Raw genomic sequence first — 27,328 nt, 5'->3', positions numbered from 1 at the left:
TTAATGGTGTTTGGTGTAAATAAATAAAAATAAAGTGTCTTTGATTTAGTTTTTTATGGTTTAAATAAATAAAACATATTAATTGTGAGCTTTATATTTGCTGGCAGGTAAATTCTCATTTTTTATCTTACATCGTCGTTCTCTAATCTTTTCCCAGCTACATGATTGGCTTATCTTTTTGTCTTTTTTGCAGTTTGAAATCTTTCATCCAAATATGCACTCACAAGCTCCACAGAATCCTCCAGGTCCCGGACTTGGGAGGTTGATTTATTACATACTGTATTTTAGGACTTGTTTTCAGACTTACCGCTAAAATCTAACTTGCCTATCAGCCATTACAATGCGATTGTCCATTTAAAACACATTAGCATCAATCAAATGTTTCATAATCTTGCCAAAAACAAACTTCCACGTGTCGTATGTCTGCATATTTGACATTCAAAACCAAGCTACTTGTGTGTGGCATGCCAATTTTTCTTTTATTTCGTTGCTGTGGTAAAGGTGACCAGTGAGCTAATAAATGTACTTTCCAAATGTCAAACAATCCTTTCATTGAGCACTTTATGGTAAGTTACAAAAAATATTTTCACTCTTATGTCAATTGAACTGTTGGATTGCTGTTTATGGATTCACAGAATAATCTGTAAACTACTTACAGCAGCAATGACAAGAATAACCTCCTCCCTGCATTCAAAGGGATGTCAGTTGTGACAGCTTTATGTAAAATTAAGGTATTCTGTCAAGAAATAAATTAATGTCATTTTATGCTTCAAAATTCTCATTATTTGTACAATACAGAATTCAAATCAGTACACACATTATTTCATGTTATACGTTGTATGTTATACCCTGAAAAGATAGGCCGACACAGCATGAGGGTCCGATCTAATCATAATGTTTTTTATTCTACATCTCTGTGGCTGGAGTCCCATTCATTTAGTCAGTACTGATTTAATAAATACACAGATCATTCTTTAATATGCAGACAAAATACAAAGCTAAAAATAAAATTCTGTCCAAAATAATATTTGTGTCCGACACCTGGCACAATGGAAATGGCTCACATAGCAACTGATAAAGTGCATTTCTGATACTTGAGGCAGATTGTTATCAAAATAAACTGAATTAATGGATTTTAAATGTAACCTTAACTGTTTCCTACGAGGAGGCTGTAACGTGATTTCTAATTACAAACAAACCCCATTATAAATTAACAGATGACAAAAACACTTCTGTCATTAAAAAACAACACAAAAACAAACAAAAGATTAAAAAAAAACTCCATTACAAATAAACTACTCACTATGCAGTTGTGGCCTTTGTGGCTCCTTGACATACTTTTTTGTCTGAAATTTTCAAAAGGCTCATTAAAGCCCTTTGAAAGCAAGGTTTAGATTTGGAGAGAGGAAACAAGGACACCAGGGGAGAGGATATGGATTTGTTGTGGCAGTAGACTCACTGCAAGCACTTGCTGTTGTGCAGTTAATGGCCTTTTCAGTCACGATCTATAATATGTGGACAAACCTGAAAGCGTTTCTTAACCTTTTCAGAACTTTTTCTTTTAAAATTTTATGTCTTTCCATTTGAATGGCATTTACATTTGACTTATGGAAACTCTTGAGCCTCTGCTTTTTTGGAAACGTGTTAGGTGATGAAAACACCTCTAATTAGCTTAAACCAGGAAATGGCTTGGTCTAAAAACTGGACACAAAAACGAAACTCTCAGCCTACCAGCACTTCTAAACCTCACAAAGCTGTTACTAAATTGTTTCTTTGTTGACACCAATAATCATCTAGAGTGGTTACTTGGCAACTGTTTATTTGTTGATTTATTTTTTACCCTGGACATGAACCACAGAAACTCACATTTAAAAAAAAAAACTCCATTAAAAAAAAGAAAGGTAAGGAAACTTTCTATGTGTTTATAGGCAGATTTGATCATCTTTGTATAAACCCAGTCCAAGAAACAACATATGGGGCTTAATAATGAAGGTAATGCTTATTGCCAAAAACTGCAGTTCTTCAAATGACCACTTGAGGCTGCTTTAAAAAGCAAGTCAGTGGTAAAATGGTCAACATCTTAGCAGAAATAAACATGTTTACTACCTTTAAAAAAAAAAAAGCGACTACAAAAACATGACTTATTATGCCCACAACACCACAACAACTTAAACATGATGTAATGTAGATGGGGTTTTTTTTAAAATAAAAAAATAGGCCACCATTGTTATTTATGGTCCAGGGTAGGTTAGATAGCACATCCCATTCAACTAAAATTTGAGAATGACATAACTGAACATGAAAAGATTGTTGGCATAACTCAAAATTAAAAAACAAAAAATGAGGATGACCTTCTCCCAGGTTGAGCAGGCAACCATGTGCTGAAAGGCTAAACGCATTTAACTGGATTTGACTTTGAACCGTGGCCCTTTGTGGAGTGTCTTCCACCACTCTCTCTTCCTGCTTTCTGTTTCCTCTTCACTAAATAAATCTAATAAAGTTAAAAATCCCCAACAATGAAGACGATCACAGAGCTGAGGAAGCAAGCATGGGGCAAAATCCTTTTCTGTGCAGCCACTTGAGCGGTGTGAAAGGGAAGTGTATCAGTTTATGATAAAATGTCTTTCCCTGCCTGTAATTTCAGCCTACCGTCCACCTTCTCAATTTAGTCAATCTCTCCTCAAGACACTTTTATGTTTATAGACTCTTAAACACACTTTGGTGCACTTTCAAAGGCAGCACCTGCCATAAGTCATATTTTGCTGCCTGCCTTTACATTTAGTCTATCTTAAAGTTATTTTCACTTTCACCTTCTGTCTGCATTTTCTTAGCTGCTGCTTCTCACCAACAACAAAAAAAGTGTTTGTGAGCTCTAAATTAATCATATGTGTTAGGACAGAAGTGCCAGGAACACAGCTCGGGGTCTTTTGGAAGTTGTCTTCATCCACATGTGCCCAGTCAATGCCCTTTCTCTAGCTATGGATGAGAAAACTGTGTAGATTAATATCCCTTTTCTTGTTTCCTTTAGACATTTCGTAGCTTTCATACAATATGTTTTTGGTTGTGAGACTGATGTAATGAGTCAAACTCTGCATTGCACATGTAAAATAATCACAGCCTTTATAGGTCATAATATGGAATAACGTTGTTGCTTTTGTAATGGATGAAATTCATGTTTTAACATAATGCTTTAGCAAGAGAGGTTATTGATGGCATATTAAGGACCACAAGTTGAATTAGTCAGGGTTCCTTTTTCCTCTCTTTGAAAACAGGAAAGGGCTGACAATCTTTTCACAGAGTAAGCGAATAAACCCATTCTTCACTTTTCTCTACTTTTTAAACTATTCCAAGTCATACTTTGGGTCACAGCCACAACACAAATGCTTCTCATGACTGAATGTATTCACGTGTCTCTTAGTTCTTCTCACCATGCGGGGGGGACTCATCTCGTTGAAACAGCAGGGTCACGCCCTTTCTGAAGCGGTGGTCCCTGACGCTGTAAATAATAACATTACAGCAACTGTTTCCTGTCAGAATCCAGAAGGCAAAAAAGGAGAAATTACACCAGGTGTATCCCACCACGTTCCCAAGCACAAACACTGCAATGGGCGTGAAGGATGCTGTAAAGGCAAATGTTAATATGCCAATTGTTTTGGCTGCTTTGATGTCTGAAAAAGAGGGCCTGTGAGGGCATCCCCCACCTCCTCCCCCTCCATCGCTCAGACTCCCCTCTGAGAGCAGTTTGCGTTTTTGGGAGTACCGCCGAATGCTAGTGAAAGAAACGATATTAACAGCCAATGTGCTACCGAGCAGTGTGAAATCGAACGCTGGGAATAACAACAAGATGTTGGCATCAGGCGGGAGATGGCCTCCGAGCATGAGTGGGGTGTAGTTACACATGCGACTGCACTCATTGTACTCCAAAGTGAAGTTTCTGCTGAAGATGAGAGGCGCTAAAGCCAGCAGAAAGCTGGAAGCCCAGGAGAACAGGATGAGGAACAGAGTTCGTCTTCGGGTCACCAAGGCGTCCTTTTGGAGTGGCCACAGGATGGCCACACTGCGCTCCAAAGTCATTAGGAAGATGGTGCTGATGGAAACAAATGTGCATCCAGCAAACACCGGACCAATCAGCATGCAGGGCTGCCATGGGCTTACTAGTCCACCACGAGAAGAGGAGTTGGCAGGGGAAGTAGAACTACCCTGATACCAAACAGGGGGCGTGCTGGTTACCATCAGAGAGATTTCAGTGTAGATGGAAAAAGGAACCACGAGGACACCGACCATCATATCTGCTATGGCCAGAGACACTGTCACAGAGAAGAAAGAAGACGAAGATGTCATGTTGGATAGCTGTATTCAGTTTTCCTTATTATCATTTACTTAGAATTTTACCATTAATCATAACAACTGCTTTATTTTTAGGCCATTATTTGCAGAATTAAAAAAAAACCTTTCTGATTTAGGTTTTCCACAAATCTAAATGAATCAGTTGTGCTGAATAAAACTATTTAATATAATACTTTATAATCCCTTCTGGTCACTGCCACCTTGTGAATGGAATACAATACTTATACACTATACATATAATGTAATACAATTTACAATATATTTATTGATTATATCTTATATCTCTCTAGACTAAAAAAAATTTCTTTAATATTACTGCATTTTACAAACAGGAAATTAAATTTTTCTAAGGAATTGTTTTTATGTTTCTTGAAATTAGAGCCCTACCAATATAATGCTGAGGGACGATATATTGCCCAGTAATATCTATATGGTGATATACCAGTGGATAAATTAAAATACAAAAGGAAAGAAGAGATGGAACAAACTCTGTAAAGGTTACATAGTTTGTCCACCAGAGGGCACTCTACAATGTTCCTGCATGTGTTTGGAACCTCACAAACACAACAGCCAGCACGAGCCATGTAAACCAGTAATCTATGACTTGTTGGAGCAATAAAAAATATTTGTGAACAGAATTGTTATATTATATTAGTAAGGAGTTATAAATAACATAACCAATGTTAGGTAAATCTATTTATGTTTCCTGTGCCTGAAAGAAAAAAATATATCGGCCGACATCAGATTTCATATCAAATATCGGTAAATATCTGATGTTGGTCGGGCTCTACTGGAATCAAGCCATGAAACTTGATTTACACTCTAGATGTACATGTTCAGATGTGGTGATAAAGCAGTTCATTTTTTTTTTTAAATTCAATTCAATAAATGTTATTTATGTAGCACCAAATTACAACAAAATTTGCTTCACAACATTTACCTTTCAGGTATCCCTGTGGTGTTCTTGACTGTCTGGTCTGCACAAACACCGTAAGCGTGACCACATTCCCAACCACGATGGCAAATGCTAGGCTGACCATGAATGCCACTGCCAAGGTGCGATTGAGAACCCCACAGCAACACACGGTACATAGTGGGGCCAGTGAACGGCCTGACCCCAGTCCTGCCTGAGCAGCTGCAGTCAGGTTAAACGGACAGTCAGTGGTCACCAGCAAAGCTGCCGTACTCCCAGGAACACTGACGTTGGGAAGCAGAGCAGTCATGTCCCAGGTTAGACTGGTTTTAAGGCTTGTGATGCAGTGGTGGCGGGACCACTCAGGAGACCATTTCCTGGACTGGGAAACTCTCCTAATGGGAAAAAAATAGGTAGGCAGTGAAAACTTTATATCACATAATAAGCACATTATGTCAAGCAGTTAACAGTCATGATATTTCTCTTTTTGATGGCCGAATTGAACCAATGTTTTTTTTTTTTCTAATTCTCTATGTGTAAAAAGATTTTCTAAATGCAGTTGTTAAAAATCACATTAAATTTGTTATTTCTCATGATTTCAATAGAATTTTAACTTTTATTTTTTAACAAATGTCAAATAATTTTAGGTCGCTCATACCAGACACAATAGCACTTTTGCAGCACTCTTAGCCACAGAATCACATCATTTAAAGCTTTGAATCAGTTACTGCAGTCAGTAGCAAACCTTTTAATATATATGTATCATCTGCAAATTTAGGGATGTTTGATTTTAACCTCTGAAAGCCACCATAGGACATAAGTGGGTATACTCTATATCTTTGCTGCCATTCAAAGAGTGGCATTAAAACAGTTCTTACAAACATAGCTTTTCATATAAATTGAAGCATATAATCCAATAATATGCTTGAGTCAAAGGGGTTGGAGTGCTAAAGATCTGTAGTATATGACATGTGTAGGGTAGAGAGGTTGTGCTTATGTTGCAGTAGAAATATGTTACATTAAAGGCTGAATAAAAAACAGCCTTACAAATCATAGGTAGTCTTCTTTTTCTCCAGCTGGAGAGTATTGGCACTGAATTTATTACTTGTGTGTACCGGCTACATGCTGTTTCTGTGCCCTAACACTGTTGGAAGCACCTCGATGCTGTCATTTCCCATGCTGAAACTCTGAGTTCAGTACCAAATGTCGCTCTCAGCTGACAACTAAATACACGAGTCCTTCAATCATTTATGCTGTTCACTGGGCCAGAGAGCGGGAAGGTACGCACAGTGGACGAAACAAAAGGTAACAGGAGTGGACATATTCAGACCAGAGCAAAACCAAATCAAAGCCTGCATTTGCTGTGCAGCTTTGTGTGCAGAAACATGGTCAACAAAACATCACAGCTGTGGCTGAAATCCTTTCACTAATATCAGCGGGGAATTAGAGGTTCTTGAGAAGCAAGGAAAAAAAACCTGAACACTTGTGTATTTTTTCTGTGACTGGCTCATGGTTCAGGGCTGAATTAAGATCACATATGAAAGACCCTCACAGCTTGTCTGGAAACAAGGGCCAGATATAAGACAACCCAATGTTTTACTTGTTATTAGCAATATAGTGAAGTGGTTTTCACATTTGCCTAACAAGTAAAAGTTTCAAGTAACAAGTCTCACGGAAATGATATCACACTAAAAATCTGCTAAACTAAGCATGTGGTGACCCTTCGTGAATAAGGGATCAGCTAAATGTAGCTTTATGAACAGAAAAATAAATGTATATATAAAATTCATCATTTTGAAATTTTGGTTACTTTGTTACTTGTTTTAATTAAGTGGCTCTTACTGAGATGTACGATTTTACAAACAATAAATTAGATTACACAGATGCACCTTTGGTACAAGTGACTTCAGTCTCCAGCATGTGTGGGTCACTCGTTTACTTGCTGGAAACACTTTTACTTCCTGTTAATGTTGATAAGCCCTGTCAGATTGCAAATGTCTAGATGTCAGTGGTGTTCACCCTTATCGCCTGAGGAAATTATAAACATTTTTCTCATTATTGGAGGTTTTCCATCCCCTGTTATCTGGTAACAAAAAAAAAGACATTTGATTGTCTGACATTTCTGTTTTTCATGTAACAAAAAGATTGTGGATCGTTCCTAACGCCTTATTTTAATTTGTCATGTTCTGTATCGGCTGCTTTATCTCATTTGCTTTTCAAAATACTAGAAATCCTAAGTATGTGATTACCTTTCATGTTTACCCATCGTTTACAAAACAAGGGGGCATGCTGTTCCTCATAGGTACAAATGAGCTGTAACAGTTTTTCTCACCTTTTCGAATTGTAAAATAAAGAGAAAGAGCTTTATTTGTCTTCTTGTGCTTTCAAAGCAAGGCTTTCCTGTCAAGCTCTCGTCACTTCTGATATTTCTTCCTCTGAGCTCATCTCTTTCATGTCAACCCTGCCTCAGAAGACAATTATGAATCTTTCGTTTTCATGGTTATGTTGTGCTGAGAAATGTAATTGCTGCTTGGATTGTTTACAGACATTTTTTCAGAGCGAACGATGTTCTGAAGTGAATGCAAAGGATAGACAGGACTATGTGAGTCCAAAGTGTGAAGAGCAAGCACACTCCTGTCTGTGATTAATTTTGGGCAACAATACCAACTCAGTCAGGGTGGTATTGTTGTATTGTTCAGTCTCTTTCTGCATAAAACTAGAGTGCAGTCTGATGTGTGCTGACAGTGTCTCAACACAATATGTTGAATTAAAAATATGTTGAATACTTCAGTATTAACATTGTTTGTCTTTATCCTAACAGAAACATAATCTGGTTGGCCCCATATGCCTCCATGAAAACATTATTCTTGTTGCAAATTAGCTGCACATAAATAACAGCAGACACATCCGGTGCATTTCTGTAATGTTTGTTTTTTGGCATCATGTTCCTGAGTTTCCCAAAGACCCCTCTGCTGCTCAAGCATGCTTAGGAAAATGCACAGCTGTGGCTCTCTGTGGAGTTCTGTTAAAATGAATTTTACTTCCTCGCTGTCTCACAGCCCCACTGTGGTGCATCTGAAAGCTAACAATGGAAAGTTGTCGTCAGTGAAACCCAAACTGTCATTTAGTTGGAGTCATGTCTCTTTCAGCTGCGGTTAACAGCTCCAGAGGGAAATATCTGCAAACTAACCACAAAATACTCCACCATGTTAGGCAGCACAGTGTCCCAGTCGCTGCTGATCAGAAAGTGTGGCACTGGTTGTAAACAAAACCCAAGGGGCAACTTCCAGGGTTTTAAAATTAGGACAATGCAGAAGTGTCATTAACTGCAGCTCCTTAAAGGAAGTCAGTCCTCCCAGACCGCCATGATAAGATTACACTTTAGAGCAGAAATAAGGAGTTGTTGGATGCTTTTATCGTTTTGTTGTTGTTGTTGTTGTTGTTGTTGTTGTTTTGCACACTTAACACTGAGCTACAGTATCTATCATTCAAATAAAAAAGGCACCTTACTCAAGTGATGAACCAGCATTGTGTTTACACAAAACAGACAACTGAACCTATTTTAAATTGTGTCTTTAGGCACTTTGTTAATTTTAAACCTTTGTTCAGTGTCATTGATATATGCAGAGGAGGTCAGGAGAGAGGTAAAACTGTGAGTGTTACAGTGAGCCATCTGTAAAACAGTGGAGGCTCTGTCACGGTTTGAGGCTGCACTTCAGGCAGTGGTGTTGGAGATCTTGTCAAAATTGATGGAACGTATTGTTGGATTTGGATCCAACATGCAATACCATCTGGAAAGCATCTGATTGACTATGATCAAAAACACACTGCTAGTGCAGGTAAAATATGCTTGGATAGAAAAACACATCATTTAGGATCATCAGATTGGCCTCCTAAGAGCCTGGACCTCAGTATTATTGAACCAGAACAGAACAAAAGGCAGCCAACATCCAAGGAAGGGCTTCGAATGTTCTTCAAGAAGCCTGGAGAACTATTCCTGAAGACTACTTCAAGAAATTACAAGAAAGCTTACCCAGGGAAGTGTTGTAGAATAAATACTGATTTTCAAGCTTGTTAAAAATGTACTCACTCATTTTCCAAGCCACGTATAAAGAAACTTGAGACGTTTTCACAGTGCTATGTAGTCTATGCTGTATCGTGCCAAAAAAGTCTCTCATTTCATTGCTTTCACCCTTATAAATTAGTTTTATTTAACACAAAATATGACATTTAAAGCTATAAACAATTATTTTTCTGTATTTTTATGATTTTATCAGCGGCCACAATATTTCTATTTTTCCTTTTTTACAGATTATACTAGATTATAGTTTATAAGACTCACACCAAAAACTTAATATCCCTGTCATTTAGTGGATTTCATTCTTAACCACATTTCAGTGCTGCAGTGGCCAAAGGCATTCGTTTTATTAGCCAGATATGTTGAAAATCAATTCTGAGCTTCGAAGAATCGTTATCTGTTATTCAGTTCAGCGAAATTCAGATTGTGAGAAAATCCATCTGCCCTTTTGATTTTCTCTAAAGCTTGATATTTGCTCCCCCTCCGTGTCGGTAACACTGAGCTGCAGGCACAATGATAACTCAGCGTGAACAAGGCCAAGAGAGTGTTTAAAGAAGACTGTTTTCATTTTACAGTTTATGAAAGCAGCTCTTGAAAATCTGAAGTTCTTAAAATGGGTAGCAGCGAAAGGTGAGGAATTATGACGTCAAGCATAGTTCAGCCTTTGACTGTGTTTCATCTTTTTAAAGAAACCTGATTCTAGTCTAAATTATATGCTCTTAAAATCAACAGGATTAGGCAACTGCTTTCAAGTCAGAGTAATTATTTTACTTTAAATTTCCTGATGGTGCTGGTGGTAAAACAAAAGGAAAATTATTTAAGGGAGTATGGGAGATGAACCTCATTAAGGGGCTTTTTGCCCTTACCTTGAGTGAAGATGACAAGCGGAAGCCTTCCCTGTGGCAAGGCCTCAGGCACAGTGAGACAAGCAGCTGACAGCAAAGACCACACACACACACACACACACACACACACACACACACACACACACACACACACACACACACACACTATGCTCTACATCTACATGATGATGAATAACAAATAGGCTGCATGATGATTTACATACGAGCTTTTTCACAACTTGAAATTTCAAGTCCTCAAGACAAAGGTCATTTCTTTTTTATGTCTCAGTAGAAATCAGTTCTGGACCAAAGATCCAACATCTAAACTGCTTAATTATCAACAGTTACCCTGTGCACCGGCTCACAGCTGGGAAAGCTTGAAACTGTGACCGGGTTTAGACTTGTTAGTGGGCGTTACGACTGCTGTTTTTGTCGTCTTGTGTGACTGATGTGCTTTTCTTTCCTTTTATAAAAAGCTCTCCATTGCTGTGTCTGAAATCTGAGTAAGAGTATAATAATTAGAGTGTGCAGATTCCTGCATGGGATTGGTGTGGATGTTTACAGCTCAAAGATGGCCGCCATCGAGAGAGGCTTTGTACACATTTTCTGTTACAACCCGCCACAGATTTACTGTATACTTTATTAGGTACACTTTGCTGTACGTTAATTCTAGTTCCCATCTCTCCTTAATAAAGCCTGTGTTTTGGCATGACTCCTTTATAATCCTTTTGTAAATATGAGAAACATGTTTCTTAGCTGGGAGATGTTTTTCCATAATATTAATAAAGTATTCTTCTATGCTGTTAGGAGTTTTATTAATCTTTTTCTTTATGGTTCAGGTATCTATAGCAGTCTTTAGAGGGGAGTTAGAATTGTTCCTGAAGTTCCTCTGTTCCCTGTCTTGTTATGGCACAGATTCAACAAGGTGCTGGAAACCTTGATCAGTGATTTTGGTCCATATTGACAAGATAGCATCACACAGTTGCTCAATACACAATAATGCTTAGTTGTTACCAAGGGGCCCAAAGAGTGGCAAGAGAATATCCCCACACCATTACAATACCAGCCTGTCACTTCTCACCCTACTACCTGATTTGCAGCAGAAGTTGAAACTTCTCAGACAACTTTTTTCTGTTGTCCAATTTTGGTCAACCCACGGAAACTTTACTCTTAGTTTACTGTTTTCAGCAGAAAGCAAAGGTACCCGGTGTGCTGCTGAAGGTCGTCTGCTTCAATATTTGACCTGTCAAGCATTCAGAGATGCCTTTCTGCATACCTTGGTTGCAACAATGGTTATTTGAGTTACTGATGCCTTCCTATCATCTTGGAGCAGTCTGGTCATTCTCCTCTGACCTCTGCGATCTACAAGCCATTTTCACTCAGAGAACTGGATATTTTCTCTTTTTCAGACCATTCTCTGTCAGAGATAAGTGTGCGGGTAAATCCCAGGAGATCAGCAGTTTCTGAAATACACAGACCAGCCCGTCTGAGACCATCAACCATTTGAGTTATTCTTGCCTTCCTATAAACTCAAAGTAGTCTAGCCATTCTCCTCTGACCTCAACCTGATTCAGACGATTCCCCACAAACCCTGGAGATGGTTGTGTATTTCAGTACATCAACAATGTCTGAAATACTCAGAACAACCCATTTGACATGAACAAAACCATGCCACATTCGGCCATGTTTCTTCTATTCTGACGCTTGGTTTAAACTTTAGCAGGCTGTCTTGTTCATGTCTACATACGTAAATGCATGGAGCTGCTGCTGATGTGAAAAGCTGATTAGATATTTGGATTACTGTATTGAGCAGTGGAGCAGGCATACTTAATAAAGTGGTTGCTGAATGTATGTTGTGTGACTTTACTGGACCATAGAGTAGTTGGTGCTTTGTTCTCAGATCTATTTTCTTTGTCTGTTTTCTGATGCACACAGTTTCACAAGTATCTTTTTACTTTTCTCCATTTTATAAAAAAAAAATCCTTCACATTTCATTTTTGCTTCTGAACATTTCTTACTCTACATTCAGCCTACATTGTTTGCAGAACTCAGTCAGGAAGGTTTTGAGGGGAAAAAAAACTAAGGATTTTTGATGACTCAGACTTTAAAGGGTGGTGAACTATTCAAGTTTTGAAAAATGTGAATGGGGCTTTGATTGTTGCAGGTGACTCAGGTGCTATGAAAAATTCAGTAACTGCCAAATCAACTGAGAAAAACTGTAATACTATGTTGGTTGTGATTCGTTACATAGATATATGTTTATCTCAACTCCAGTTTTAATGAATCTTATCATTAAATACATCATATTAACTGTAAAAGTAGTTGCAGTGGCTGATAGGCACTCTGCCATGTCCACATTTTAGCACATAGCACACATAGCAAATAACAAATAAGTGTTCACATAATGACGATTAGTCATGCTCGGTCTCTGTCAACACTTCTTTAACTGATATAGACTTTGCAGGGCTGTCTACTGTGTGGTATGTTTTTAAAAAATCTATTTTCAAAAAATTCATCGTGCGTCATGTTTCGGAGGTTGAAAGTAGTAAATACATAAGCTCTACTATCTGTTCTTTGTGTGTATTCAAGCGAAACTCTCCTGTTTCTCACCTTTTTTGGTAGATTTTCCCTGATTTTATTTATTTATTTGTTTTCTCAAGAAGTAAATTGTTGAGTTAACAGCCATTTACAAGACTTGTTATCAGGTCTTTTTCTACAGGAATGTAGTGTTGACAACAATGCAAACCGATATGAGGAATAACAGTGAAGATGATGGCCATTAGAATAAATAATTTGGGAAATATAGATGCATCTGAACCCTGTAAAGCCTGAACCATGAAATAATTGCCAGACACTCTAATTTTTTGAGTATTTGTTGACATTTCTGACAGATGAGATTATGAGTATTAATTAGATAGTTTTTGCTACATCTAACATCTTTAGTTTTTTCTGGAAAAACATTTTTCTGACTTAATAACTCTGACTTAATAAGTCATTTCTAATTATTTATTCGATTAAGTGTTCATTATCGGTTTTTACACACATGCACAGATAAAACTACCTGAGAGAAGCTCCAGTAACGATGCTGTGCTATATGGAGTCCATTGTGGTGGAATGGCTGCATTTAGGTTGTTGTTCTTGCATGCAGTGAATCTTCTTTGACAGGGCTGTGTCCCTGAGTGATAGATTCAGGCATATGTAGGAAGACCGTGGGGGAACGGTCAGGGCTCTCGAGCCAGGTCGCCTAACGCACACAGGGGTCATGTGCAGTAATAAGTGGGTCAGAGCGGCCTGAGGCTGACTGCCACAGCACATGAGCAGAAATACAATTTTGTCTTCACATCTTGGCCTGTCATTCTGTCTGTGTTTGTTTCACTGTGTACAGCAGACATATACTGGCACACATTTAAAAAGTGTTGTTTTATAACCCTGTTTACAAAAACAGGGTTATAAAAAAAAGAAGTGGGGACACTATAAAATGTGAATAGAGAACCTTATTAAAGGTTTTATTTTATTTAAAATAGTACAGGATTAACATTTCTAATGTTTGAACGCAGAAGTTTTGTTGAATATGATGCCAGCAACTTTCAAAAATCAGATGGACAGGGACATCGCAGGGCTAAAAGGATTTAAAGAGCATTTAAAGAACGCCAGGTGAAGGCACTGCTGTGGCTCACCTGGTTGAGCTGACCACCCATTTCCTAGGAAACCAGTGCCAGTCTCTCCAGTCAAAATATGAAAAAAAGTGTGGAAAATATATTCTATAGAAACATGTTAGAAAATGTCATATTAATCTAGCAGCTAATAAAATGTGCGAAATCATGTGTTATTAGTATAAGTGTTTTGCTGGTAACTGCATACGTGCCTGCACAGTGACAATCAGATAGCGACGGTCAGAACAGGATGTACTCAGGATCTGTCATTTACAATCATAAGACTCATGACGGAAAGTAGGGGGGTGAAAGGCAGTTAAAGATAGATAGATAGATTTCTAGTAAAGTGTAGAAGATCACCAAAAAAGGAATAATCTCTTGCTGTCACTAACTGTAACTGATGCATGTTGTGTTATCTGCTTACACATGAAGGGGCGTTAACCCTGACAAATAAAACTGTGTATCTAAGCGCTTCCTCCTTGAGATCTACGCAGAAGGTGGTATTGTGTACATCTCCCATGCATGCTAAATAAATAATTGTTGATTGACTGGACCTGCTCTGAGTGTTGGTTATTTGTTCTCAGCCCAACATCAAAGAATTCGGGACAAAAGTGATTTATTTATTAATTCACTGACAAAGATCCATCTCATATCCTTTTGCCAGAGTATGAGCTGCTGCCCTCAGACTAATCTATTTAAGCTGCAAGCATCTAATTTCCCATCCACACCTGGGATGGTCTGAGCTTCTGCAGTGCATGGGCTCATCTGTGTAGGCACCATTATTGCTAAATGATGTTGCAGACTTTGGAGTAATCATCCACACAATGCCAAACTGCCTTCTGCATGTATTACAGCACCATGGCTCATAACAAAGAGTCTGCCTTCAGTCCAGAGTCGTCCCCAACTTAAAATTGCACGTTATGAAATGATGAAAAAATGTGATAAAGGAAGCCCTGGATTGTTGAGTAACTAAAATATCAACTAATAATAGGAAAAGCATTTATCTCTAGAATTACAGCAGTCAGTCTCCTCAGTTCCCAAATTGAAAAACGAGGAGGTGATGAAACGTGTGGTAAACGAGGCCGTGTCCCAACATTTTTAAACATGTTGCTGGCATCAGAAATCAAAGCAAGTGTTCAACAAACAACAGCGACAACAATTATCCTATTTTCATTTAAGTTTAGAGTTTGAATGATCAAATCACTGCAGTTCATTTATATATATGTATGCAGTTTACAAAGCATTTAATTTTTTTTTAAACGAGTTCACATTTTTGCCTTTGTTCGTGTGTTTTTGACATCATTGGGAATATTTTTGCTCTTGTTCTCTCTGAAAAAGAATCTCTGGCAGTGTTTGTGTCACTGTGCCTCTCTTCAGTAGTTTCTCAGTCTAGCTTTTCTCCTTTTTATTCCATTGCTTAAAATTTCATAATATTACATTTTTAATGAAGATCTGAACACTGAAAAAGCATCTGTTTAACATATAGAGATACCTTATATGGTGAGATCATATAAGACATTCAGGGTGTACCCCCCTCTTTTATGCACTGCAACATCTGGAAATACTCCAAAAGTCCCTCAACACTTTTTAAACCACTTAAATTAGGTCTTTCTTTTTCTGTGTGTGGTCTTTGCTGTGCATTTAGGGTAACAACTGAATACTTAGAGAGTACAAGAAGAACAAGAAGAACAAAAACAGTTTCAGGGATTTTTAAATTATCCCAAATAAACTGAATAAAAGAAACCGTGCATCAACAGACATGACATTCTGTTATTTAACTGTAAAAACATATCAAACAGTTGACAAATGTACAGTTTATGCTTTTAAATTTACACCCCTCTTCCCAGGTTTGTTTCCCAGGAGAAAAAAAATAGAAATCAATAATTTATAAATTAAAAAAATGTTTCTTTATAATTACAATACAATTTCTAAAAGCTGTTTCCGTCAGTGATATCATGGTTCTCAAGGGTTGCTATTGCCTTGTTTCCCAGTTATAGTATTTAATATTGAACTAAATATATTTGAAAAGTAGCTCACTTGAAAAATGTTAAGTCCCATTTACCCACACGATGAAGAACTTTTTACATCAGAGCATGTGTTGCTGGACTTGTCCTTATATGTCTTTATGTCCTGTCTGTCCCTATTGAAATTATGCACAGCTAACAGACATCACACCTCTTTGTACTCAGCCAACAGCTGCTGCATGCCTGGATGGTCAGACACCAAGCATGATACACCTGACAGATTAGCAGGTTAGTATGAAGCATTTTCCCCAATACAAAGCACTGAGGGGTTGATTAGGCTGACACTGCTAGCTTACACTGATTAGGATTTTTTTTAAAAGCTTCCAACTGAAGGAATTTTCTTGTTTTTAATAAAAACAGAAGAAAATAAAAACACTAAAAACAACTGTTGTGAAAAATATCATTGAAATTGAACGAGACACGTATCTGTGTGGCCACAGAGAGCTACTCAATGTTTGTGTCCAATAACAACCAGCAAAGAAAAATGTAATGGGACTATTTAAAATATAAATATTTTGGTGAACTTAAAGCGAAAATATAAGTCTTATACTTCAAATATTTATAGTAGTTTTTAAATTACAATTTAATGCAGTTTAGTGAATAATTCAGAGCTAAATGCATACAGCGGGGGGATTTAGCCTTATATTATTACGAAATTGTGTCTTTGAAATGCTGTCAAAAATAAAAGAGCTGCTGTCATTTAATTAACAAGAAATCTAATGAGACAATCTTACCGGCATTTCCTGAGAGCACTTGGCAATACAAAGGTTGACAGCAGGAACAAAATCCAGTATTTAGATGCTGACTTAGTGGAAATAAATTCCTGTTAAACACCATCCAGTGGAGAAGAAAGTGGAGCTGTAGTCCTCATCATTCATTCTCCCGAGAAGCACACATTAAGCACAAAGCCTCTCACACACTCCGGCTCTCTGTCCATGTGATTCAGCCTCTCCCCTCTCCTTCCTCCTACTCTCTCTCCTTGCATTGAGCGCTTGATCTCCAGTCCCCACTACTTCACTGTTTCCCCTCTCTACAGCTTATCACACGCACACGGTCTTCCCCTAGAGCTTCAAGGTAAAGTCCACAGCAGCACTTTGCTCCCTTTCTCTTTTTGTTTCCCTCCCATGTTTGGCCCCTCACGTGTCTCCCCCCACCCTCTCTCATCTTCTCTCTTTGGTCCTCGGTGCTCTGAACATCTGTCATGCTGTTGTGTCTTAGAGCTTCTGTTGCTGTTGAACTCTCACTTTCAGTCCACGCCTCATTATCTCCATAGACTCTTTGTCCTCAAGCTTATTGTAGCTTTCTTACATGCTTTCACTTTTGAACTTTTCACGTGCCTGTGCTGCTGAAAATCATTTCAATGATGTAAAAATAAGTAGTCTACTACTGAGAGTATGAAAGAAGCACCCATCGTTCGCCCCTAGTGGTCTGGGCCCATGTGCAAAGCTTGTCTGGCTTGAGGGTCACATCCATCCTGTGTTGTTTCCCTCAGGGAGGAAAGACTACAGCTTTCAAGTGAGACCTCCTACCCTCAAATATGATTGGAAACACCGAGCATCAGGTTTAAGGACACAGCACTGATTTTCTCTTGCCTTAACAAAATCTCCACGAGACGGGCTGAAGTCATTCAACAGCAAATGCACTGAGATTGAAATGAAAATTGAAGCATTCGGCTGAAGAAATGTTGATGAGGCCTGAGGAATAAACAACAGTGTACGTGCTGAGCAGCTTTATGTAACTTAATCCTCAAGGGGTTTGTAAATCTGCCAAATAAATAGGACATATCCCATGTTATAGTCAGGGAGCTATAGCCCGGTTTCTGTTCTGGCTGATTACATGTGGAGGGCTACCAACCTGAGTGACAGGTCTTTTGATGGTACAGCACTGTCAGCTATACATACTGTATCTATTGCTGTGTGAAGCCTGCAGACAAACTGAATGGCTAAAGCTCTGGTGGGAGTCACACTGTGAATAATACAACATAAAACATGCAGTATTAACCTGAATGAAGTTCCTATAAGATCAGGGACAGCACATGTGTTAGTGATTTGTCAACCCTTCCTTTCCTTGTTTTTTACTTTGTTTCCACAATCAGAGGAGTCGCCCTCTGTTGGTCATCTAAAAGAATGCAGGTTTAACTTCTGTCTGTGTACATTTTTCCTGCCATTCCCACATACTGGATTGATTCATAGGAACTGTTTACTCAACCTTGCCTTCCAGAGCAATGCCACTAACAAAGCTGGGTAAAGAACAAACATTTATGACATTTTTTGTCCCAGAAAAATATTTGCATGATCTGTGTAGTTTGCACCCACTGAAACGGTGATGAGGTTGAAATGCTGACTTTCAGAGAACAGAAGTGCTTCCTAAATGAACAGCTCTGTGTCTGACCCAATTAAAAGTGCACTAGCCTGAGTGTCATCTCCTTAGCACCGCCACCATAAAGTGACTTACCCTGACATTATAGAGTTTTAGGGTTTTGCTATCAAGTTATGTACTTAAACTGATTACCCCTAGGAAATGTTTCTCAGGGCTCCCTAGAAGTCAAATCTTCACACCCAATTAGACTATATTTTAAGTACAGAGCATGAATATTAAATCTATCTAGTCAGTTACTGATAGTTTTTAATGCATGACTGAGAATGGGAGCATTATGGCCTCCACACATTTTCTGTCAGTACTCATAAAAAAATGAACACAAAATAAAACGTGTCAGGCCAGCACAAGCTGCCAAAACAGCTTCCCTTCACTTTGGCATTGATTCTGCAAGTCTGAACTTTACTGGAGGGAAGAATACGATTTGTCCGTAAGATGTTCCCTCAGTTGGTCTTTTGATGATCTAACGCAGTGGTCCAAAATCCTCAATACATGTTGCAAACACTATAACATACAAGCCTAATTCTGTGTAGCATGTAAATAAAAGCGGAATCCAATGCAAATCTCATATTTTATTTACATATCGAACATTTAAAATGAAAAAAATGTGTCATTTTAAGGAAAATATTGAGTCTAATTTGAATTTGATGCCATTGACGTGTCTCAAAAAACTTGGGACCGGGCCTGTTTACCACTGTGCAGCGTTGATGATGCTCCAAATTGTTTTCAGCTGGTGAAAGGTCTGGACTGCATGCAGGTCATGCTGTTGTAATAGATGCAGTATGTGGTTTACCATTGTCTTGCTGAAATATGCAACGCTTTCCCTTAAAAAAAATAAATAGTGAGAGCATATGTAGCTGTAAAACCTGTATATACCTTTCAATACTGATGGAGCCTTTTTCAGATGTGCCAATACTGCCAATTCCAAACTAATACAGCCCCATACCATCAGAAATGCAGGCGTTTGAATCTAGCACTGTTAGTCCCTTTAGAGGGTCACATCTTCCATGTTTTCCAAAAATAAAATAAATACAAATTTTGTTTTGTCTGCACTTTAATTCAGTCCATTTTAGATGCGCTTTGGCCCAGTGCAGATCGTGGCAATTCTGGAACACATATGTTCACATGTGTCTTTTTCCTTGTGTCATAGAGCTTCAACCTGCGTCTGTGGCTAGCACAGTGAACTGTGTTCCTGAGCACATGCAATGATTTCCATGACAGAACCATGACTATTTTTAATGCTGTGCTGCCTGAGGGCCCAGAGATCATACGCACCCAATATTGATTTTCGGCCTTGTCTCTTGTGCAGAGAGATTTCTCCAGATTCTCCGAGTGTTTTGATAATATTTTTACTTCTGAGAAACTCTAATTTCATTTTACACAGCATCACAACATTTTAGGCATTAAGGCTGTATGATTCTTCCTCTTGATAGTTTCAACCTTGGTTAGACCACTCCCAATGCAAAATAAAGTTATAATCACTAATAAGAACATTGTAGTGAACACAGACGTGTCTTAATCACACGTCTGAGTAACCTCTCCATAGCCTCTGTTAAATAAATGCCCAAAGCCTCAATTCCGGACTTCCCACCATGCAACACATATCTAAATTATTTCAGCACAAGGTAACTATTTACTCCCATGAATCTGATGAAATGTTGTGTTTTTGTTCCCTACAGACAAACTCATTCATCTGAACCTCATTTTGTGTAATAACAAAATAAACAGAACACAGTGTTGCAAAATACTTCTCATCCACAAGTGATAGCGGTGTGCAGGATCCGTCAGCACTGTTTACCTTTAGTAAACTATGAAGTAAATCTATGACAACAGTACAAACTGTCTGGCTGTTATACTTTGCAAAATTAAAAAAAACACAGAATTACAAAACCTCCAGTTCTTTAGATCCACTGCTGAGCTAAAGAGTAAAAATACAAAAAAAAAAGAAAAATCAAAAAAATAGACTAAACCAGCAGAAATGAACACGTTTTACCACTGTACTATGGTATTTTGTCATTGTGCATTTTTATACTTAATTTAATTCAGTTTATTATACAACAAAATATATAATATATATTAGCAAAAGATGGATATGCCACAGATTGTATGCAGCCTGACTCTAGTCTTTAGAGAGCGTCTGAACAGATGAATAAAAGTCAGATTGCACAATTATTTATTTTAGATTTCAGGAATCGATGCTTTTGTTCTGAGCAGAAATTTCCAGAGCAGAGTTGCTGCCTCTGAGCAGATATAAATACTCCCAGCAGAAAAATGCACAACACACTCGACGGAAGAGACTCTAACCATTGCTGAAGAGGATGAATATGATCCACAGAATGGCGTAAGTTGGATTATTCTTTGGTTTTCATCAAATCTCTTAATAATTAGAATCCATAAATCAAAGCATTGTTTTACCATGAAAGGTTTTCCATTCGTCATCTATCATTTCCTACATGCTGTAAATCAAATGCTGAAATATCGATGTCAGTAATTAAATAACTGACTCCTTACAATTTCTCATTCTATTTTTTTATCTGCTCCCAGCTCCACCGACCCACAGAAGCAGAGGCATTTAATTTTTATTCATCATTTCTCTCTCTTGTTGTCGTGTGAAGGTTTTCTCTGACTGTGGTCGTCCTGGCTGCGTGGGCCTGCCTGGCAGATGTGGCTCATACTGAAGAAAGGATGAAAGGCTCTGTGTTAGGTAACACACAAACTCTTAATTCGAAATAAGCTTTTTACTTCAATATTTCATGTAACAAAAAGGTTTCTGCATGGTATAGTATTTGACCAGCAAAGAATAAAAAAACAGCCTTAAAAAGGTAGCACAATGCTGCTTTCAGTCAAACTGAGACGTCAGCATGCTAACTGGCTCACTGTGACAGCTGATATTTAACAGGTATGTTTATCATGTCATATCTTGCTTTACAAATAAGCCAGTGATGTAAATATCCATGTGAGCATTCTAACAATTGACATTAATTAGCACTTACTACAAAAAGAAGTCATTAATTTTTCAGATTGTAGTAGATCAACTTGTTTTGAATGTCAGCAGCTCATTAAATGGCAGAATAATCAGAGGTTATCACAGTTAAAGATCAGTCAGCCTGTATAGTAGGCTCAGTTGGCCTCGGAATAAGAAATAACAGCATAAAGTCAAATAATTCAAACAAGGACAGTTAAAAGTATTCAAACATCATCAGGTTACCCTGAAAGCTGATTCTCTTATCTCAATGTTGTGTTTTCAGACATTTTTTAATTAAATATAAATATGACTTTTAAAAATAATTAACTGTAACTAACTGAACTGATTTTGTAAATTCGTAAAACTAACTAAAACAAAATGACAATATACAGGGAATACCCCTATGATATTGTTGTGTACATGAAATTTTATGGTAATCCATTCCAGCTTTGTTGCGATAAATGAGTGTGGACCAAACCGTATTTTGACTTAATGCCATACTCTCAGATTACTGACATTTACCACTGCCGGAAACCAGAGTATAACTCCATATAAACTGATCCAAGCAGCCGCTTTTTCACTTCAAGCACCCACAAAGTCCAAATCTGTGAAAAAAACCACCAGCTGTGTCAAACATAGAAGTAGGCTGTGAAAGAACTCCAAATCATGGCAGTTGGGTGGCCTTGCAAATTCCAGTAACAGCTGCAAAAAATATAGGGCATTGTTTTTAGACTTTTTTCCTATATTGTTGGTCTATTTTTGCAACCTTAACACATTTGCATACCACAGTGTGGTATGAGAGCTGCCAAAGTTGCTTTTTTTTTTTTTTTAAATGCAGGCTGTTCATCAGTTCTGTAAATGGGTGTAACATTCAATTTGAATATTGCAATAAAGCTCTCGTACTTCTCTAAACTAAAAGGGAAGAATTTATAAATACCAGGGTATTAAAAATGAGTTTAGTGGTCAAACCCACTTGACATGAAATTGGGCTTCATGTATTCCTTGAACTAAAATGACTTTGACACCCTTGGGTTATAGCGAAACCTCCTCTACAGCTGCTGTTCAGACAGATAACTCCTGCATTAAATGACACGTGCTTTCCTCAGGGATCTGAGGACAGGGTGACTTCTCTTTTTTTCCCTTCATTTGGCTCTGAGGCTACTGCCTTTGAAAGGGAAATCTGCTTCCCTGCTTCTCCTCAAACAGCTGATAAAAACTTTGCAATAATCCAAACAATCAGTTTCCAGTGAAAGATAAATGAACCCACTGGAGACGTGATGAAAAAGACATTTTTAATAAGACAAAGGATGCTATTGTTTATTAAAAATATGTACATAATGAGACAAAGAAAATAAGAAATGTAGCACAGATACTGAATCTATTCATTGTCACTGTGATGCATTAAAATAATAAGTTGTTCATTTCTTGTAATCCATTATATACTGTACTTAATACAATAAATGAACAAAATATTGGGACTCATTCTTGGTATATTAATTCTGCCAGAAGAATGTAAAATTACAAGAAAATTGATGATAGTCTTTCAGTGCTGAACGGAGCTATCAATATATTAGTCAAAGCGGTCTTCATGATTTTCTCAGCCACACAAAAGACTAGTGGATGAAAAGCACAGAGAACAGATCCCATATTTTGCTCCATGATACATTATTTAAAGTCCGTTGTTTTTGAAAAGGCTTTTTAGAGCAAGAAAGTGTCGTATTCAGATGGAAAAGCTCTGCTGAAAAAGCAGGAAGAGATAACAATATTCTTTAATGACTGAAGTGCACAAAGTAAAACGTGACAAGCCTGACATCAAGCAGGTCATGTTTTATTAATTAGGTTTAAGTTCTACTTGAGGGAAAATGGGAAAGAGCAAAAGTGCTGTTAACAAAGCAGAAATGCTCAAACTGACAAAGTGTCCTTAAGGTCTACGCCTAAAACGAACATGTTCTAAAGATCCGTTTATGCAGGAGGTCTATTTAGACAAAGAGAGAGCAAATTAGAAAGCAGCAAAACAGGATGAGCGAGTCAGACATAACATTTGTGACAGTTTCAGGCAATTAAAAAATTGCAAGTTGTTTTTAAAAAAAACAAACAAACAAAAAAAACAACAACAAGTGAATTAGAATTTATGGGAATACCAAAAAATTTGTGCTTCATTAAAAAAAAAATTTAAGATGACAATAAAAGTCATCTGAAAGCACTTTATACTATAAAATGAATGAAAACAAAGATACTACAGGATTATAACAAAAAATCTATACTCTATACTTGCATTTGACCAGTTGCCATTAAATTGAATGGTTTACATCGTGTTTATGTGACAAAATTACATGGAAAATTTACATGTAATCAAATTACTTAAAGTCAGCATTATGGGCATAAATATCGTTTTTTGGGCAAATTGTATGTAAAGCAAATTGTATGTAGGGCTAAGAGCTGCAGCAAAGCACAGTAGTTTACTTTAAATGTTTGATTTGAACCAAATGTATGCAAAATATACACTATATGGCCAAAAATATTCATTCACCCATCCAAATAATTGGATTCAGGTGTTCCAGTCACACTTTTCAGGTCTATAAAAGCAAGCACTTAGGCATGCAGACAGTTTCTAAAGACATTTGTAAAAGAATGAGTTGCTCTCAGGAGCTCAGTGAATTCCAGCATGGTACCATGATAGGATACCGCCTGTGCATCCAGTTGTGAAAATTCCTCATACTAAATATTCCACAGTCAGCTGTCAGCGGTAATATAACAAAGTGGAAACGACTGGAAATGACAACAAGCCAGCCAGAAAGTTGTTGGCCAGGTAAAGACATAGAGCAGGGTCAGCATGGTGTGCCTCAGGTCTGCAGTCAAACGCATGTCTCTTAACAGGTGCCATTTTGGGGTCCTTATACACACATAATACGGTAATATTATGTTGAAGCACAGTACGTATCACTCCGTGAGGCTCCAGACCACAGTAGCCGTAATGCTCCGACAATCCATCAATCAGTGCGGCTTTGTAGCTTACCAAAGTCGTACTAAAACATTTTTGACAGATTTTTGAGCGCTGTGTACAACATAAAATCGGTTTGAGGTCAGTAAGCACAACCAGAATTCATACATACGGCCCACCGGATTATAAGGTGCACTGTCGATTTTTGAGAAATAACGGTAATAACGACGGTCCGCTTGCATGTTCTACAAACTAAAAAGTGCTTTGGTGGCTATCTGACGGACAAAAACCAAACCAGTTCCACATCACTGAAGTTGCACGTTTTTAAAAACCAATTCTGGTTCATCTGTTTCATTCAACGATCCGCTTTTGCTCTTCTCGTTCTCCTTCGCCGCTATGCTTTTTCCGCCATGTGCGTATGAAAACAAAGGCACTGCGCATGCGCGTTTTACCCATATTCTATTGTGATATTTCATTTTCTTATCGTTGCCTAACATTATACCGGTATTACCGTGAACGGTATAATATGGCCCAGTCCTAGTCACCAGTCTCACAGGTGTAATACATAGAGACAGACAACTGGCACTCACATTGACACCTATGGGCAATTTAGAATCACCAGTGAACCTAACCCCAATAACTGCATGTTGGACTATTTGAGGAAGCTAGAGTACTAGGAGATAAGATTCAAACTCCACACAGAAAGGCCTTGGCCAGATGGTGGAGTCAAACTCTGGACCTTCTTGCTAAGAGGCAACAGTGCTAACCACTGCACCACCGTGCTGCCCTCTATCCGTCACACAAACCCATCTAAACACATTAACCTAAGACCCAAACTTTTGTTAGGATTTAGTTGGACATCACAGGTAACAGAAAGTGTTTTAAAGAGGTTGATAATGAGTTTAAACACTTTACTGAGCAGAATTAAAGTATGAGGTGCAGGTCGAGTATAACGTCTAATGTCCCAATATATGGATAAATGGTCTCCAGAGGTCAGTAGTTTTTTTGTGATAGCCTAAATTGTGTAAACTTGAACTGCAGGCCAAGACAATATTTGACAGGATTGACAGGATTATAAATAAGAATGTCTGCGTTAACTTCCCAGCCTCCAGGACAGCATCACTCCGCTCCAGGCGAATGGTTGGTGGGAAACTGGCTCCTCATGTGCCCTGGCAGGCCATGGTCTACATTGCTGAGAGCATACTGGATGGAGGTTATGCAGGCGGTGCTCTCATCTCTGACCGCTGGGTGTTGACGGCTGGAAGAAACCTTTTCGTTAAGAAGAGTCGGGAGGCCATTCAAGGAAAGGAGCCTGTCATCCCTAAAGTGTACCTGGGAATTACAAAAAAGGATGATGCTAATTCTTCCAGTGAGGTTGCTGTTGAGAAGGTAAGCAAAGAAAATGTTGTAGAGTCAAGAATTATATTATTTTACTATGTTGTATATGTATGTGTTTGTTTTTCTTTTGTTTTCTTGCTCTGTCATTTCCATACACACCATATTTTTAAGGTTCCACAAGTTTAGAAAATCATCAAGTATGTGGATATTTTTCATTAAAGTCAAACTTAAGTCATGAAAGGATCGCTTTTTAACACCACATAATTGCTAGCATTTCTGAGCTTAAAAAAATTGTTCAAACCTTCAAGGTGAGTGATGTGAATTCTACTGAAAGAGACCAAGAAATGATTCATGTGAAAATATATCACCTTTTATGAACTTCTTTGAAATCCGCCATACTTACGTGTCTTCAGACCTTAAAATCTATTATCAGCGGGAAATTAGTCGTCATTTTAACGGTTCTTACTTCGTACTTCATTACACGTTTATTCTGTGTAAGGAAGCACTGCTTGAAAGTGAAAAAAAAAATACAAAGCTAAATGCAAAATCAAATTTAAGAACAAACTTTTGCATTTCCCTCCTGCAGGTTGTTCTCCATCCAGGCTTTCAGAACCAGTCTGACTGGAACAACGACCTGGCTCTGATCCAGCTGAAGCAGCCTGTCGTTATAAATGATAAAGTGACCCCCATCCCATTACCAGAGCGAGGCCAGGACCTGGCCAAGGCTGTGCATGGGTCAGGAATTATCACTGGATGGGGCTGGGGACCCCTTCTCACTCCTTCTCCCTTTCTCAAACACATTGTAGTCCCCCTGGCCAATCACTCTGAGTGTAGGGCTGAATATGAAAGTCTTGCACTCACGCCAACTGTAGATGATGACATGATCTGCACTGCTGCCACAAAATATCAGGAGAATGTCTGTTTTGGGGATGCAGGTGGAGCTCTGGCTGTCACAGATCCTGAAACTGGGGACATATATGCTGCAGGGATCCTGTCCTATGATAAATCCTGCACTAGGTACAAGCACGCAGTGTATATGAAGCTTTCCTCATATTTGCCCTGGATCCACAGCATTATGAGAGGAGATACAGACACATCAACTGCTGTGCGCTTTAAAGCAATGTCTTCGATGTACAGAAGGCAGGAGTAATTTGGCCGTCCTTTAAGTGTTGAGGAGGTGTTTAATCTGTGATTTGTGCTTGTAAAGTAACACCTGTTGTTTTGTATCATTTAAATCTGTGAAGAGAGGAAAAAATACACTGAATAAATAAATTTTTAAAAAACAGCATTTGGGATTGTTCTCCTGGTCATAAATCAGTTCTACTCCAAAGAACAATTTGGATTTGTGCTTTTTACACAGAAGTAATAGATACTGGCATTTGGTAGACTTCAGATGAATTTATGAACTAGATCAGCGGTCCCCAACCCCCGGGCCACGGACCAGTACCGGTCCGTGAGTCATTTGGTACCGGGCCGCGAGAGTTGAGACTCTGAAATGTATGGTTTTCAGGGTTTTTATCGGTTTTTAGCGTTATTTTGTTATCGTTTTTTTCGTTAACTCGGTTTTCCTGGGTCTTTTCACGTGTGTTATGAATAAATCTTCTTTTTTTCGGTACCGGTACTAGTTTTATTTTGTTGTATTTATCCGCGACACCTTAAAGGCCGGTCCGTGAAAATATTGTCGGGCACAAACCGGTCCGTGGCACAAAAAAAGTTGGGGACCGCTGAACTAGATAGATAGACATTTTTTTTAAAAAAGAAGAAGAAGGAATAAACATTAAAATGTACCACAGTAAAGCAATCTCTCTTCTTTTATCTTGGACAGTGATGTCATAAAGCTCCTCAACT

At 38.2% G+C, this 27,328-nt stretch overlaps 2 protein-coding genes across 2 annotated transcripts; one reads left to right on the top strand and one right to left on the bottom strand.

Annotated features, from left to right (window-relative positions):
• Window positions 1-885: 885 nt before the first annotated feature.
• Window positions 886-16,928, bottom strand: LOC106098272 (beta-2 adrenergic receptor). Its single transcript, XM_019357792.2, has 3 exons — window positions 16,595-16,928; window positions 5,288-5,655; window positions 886-4,307 (listed from the first exon to the last, which is right to left on the bottom strand). The coding sequence occupies exons 2-3, from the start codon at window positions 5,568-5,570 to the stop codon at window positions 3,415-3,417; spliced, it is 1,176 nt and encodes a 391-aa protein (XP_019213337.1). The 5' UTR covers window positions 5,571-5,655; window positions 16,595-16,928; the 3' UTR covers window positions 886-3,414.
• Window positions 16,929-20,419: 3,491 nt separating this feature from the next.
• On the top strand, window positions 20,420-26,768 carry hp (haptoglobin). Its single transcript, XM_003445748.3, has 4 exons — window positions 20,420-20,577; window positions 20,852-20,940; window positions 25,248-25,531; window positions 26,067-26,768. Exons 1-4 carry the CDS (start codon window positions 20,555-20,557, stop codon window positions 26,628-26,630), a joined length of 960 nt encoding a protein of 319 aa, XP_003445796.2. The 5' UTR covers window positions 20,420-20,554; the 3' UTR covers window positions 26,631-26,768.
• Window positions 26,769-27,328: the final 560 nt, after the last annotated feature.

Source organism: Oreochromis niloticus, linkage group LG1, assembly GCF_001858045.2.
Source record: "Oreochromis niloticus isolate F11D_XX linkage group LG1, O_niloticus_UMD_NMBU, whole genome shotgun sequence".
In the NCBI taxonomy this organism is placed as follows: Eukaryota; Metazoa; Chordata; class Actinopteri; order Cichliformes; family Cichlidae; genus Oreochromis; species Oreochromis niloticus.
This window is presented reverse-complemented; position numbering and strand designations above follow the sequence as displayed.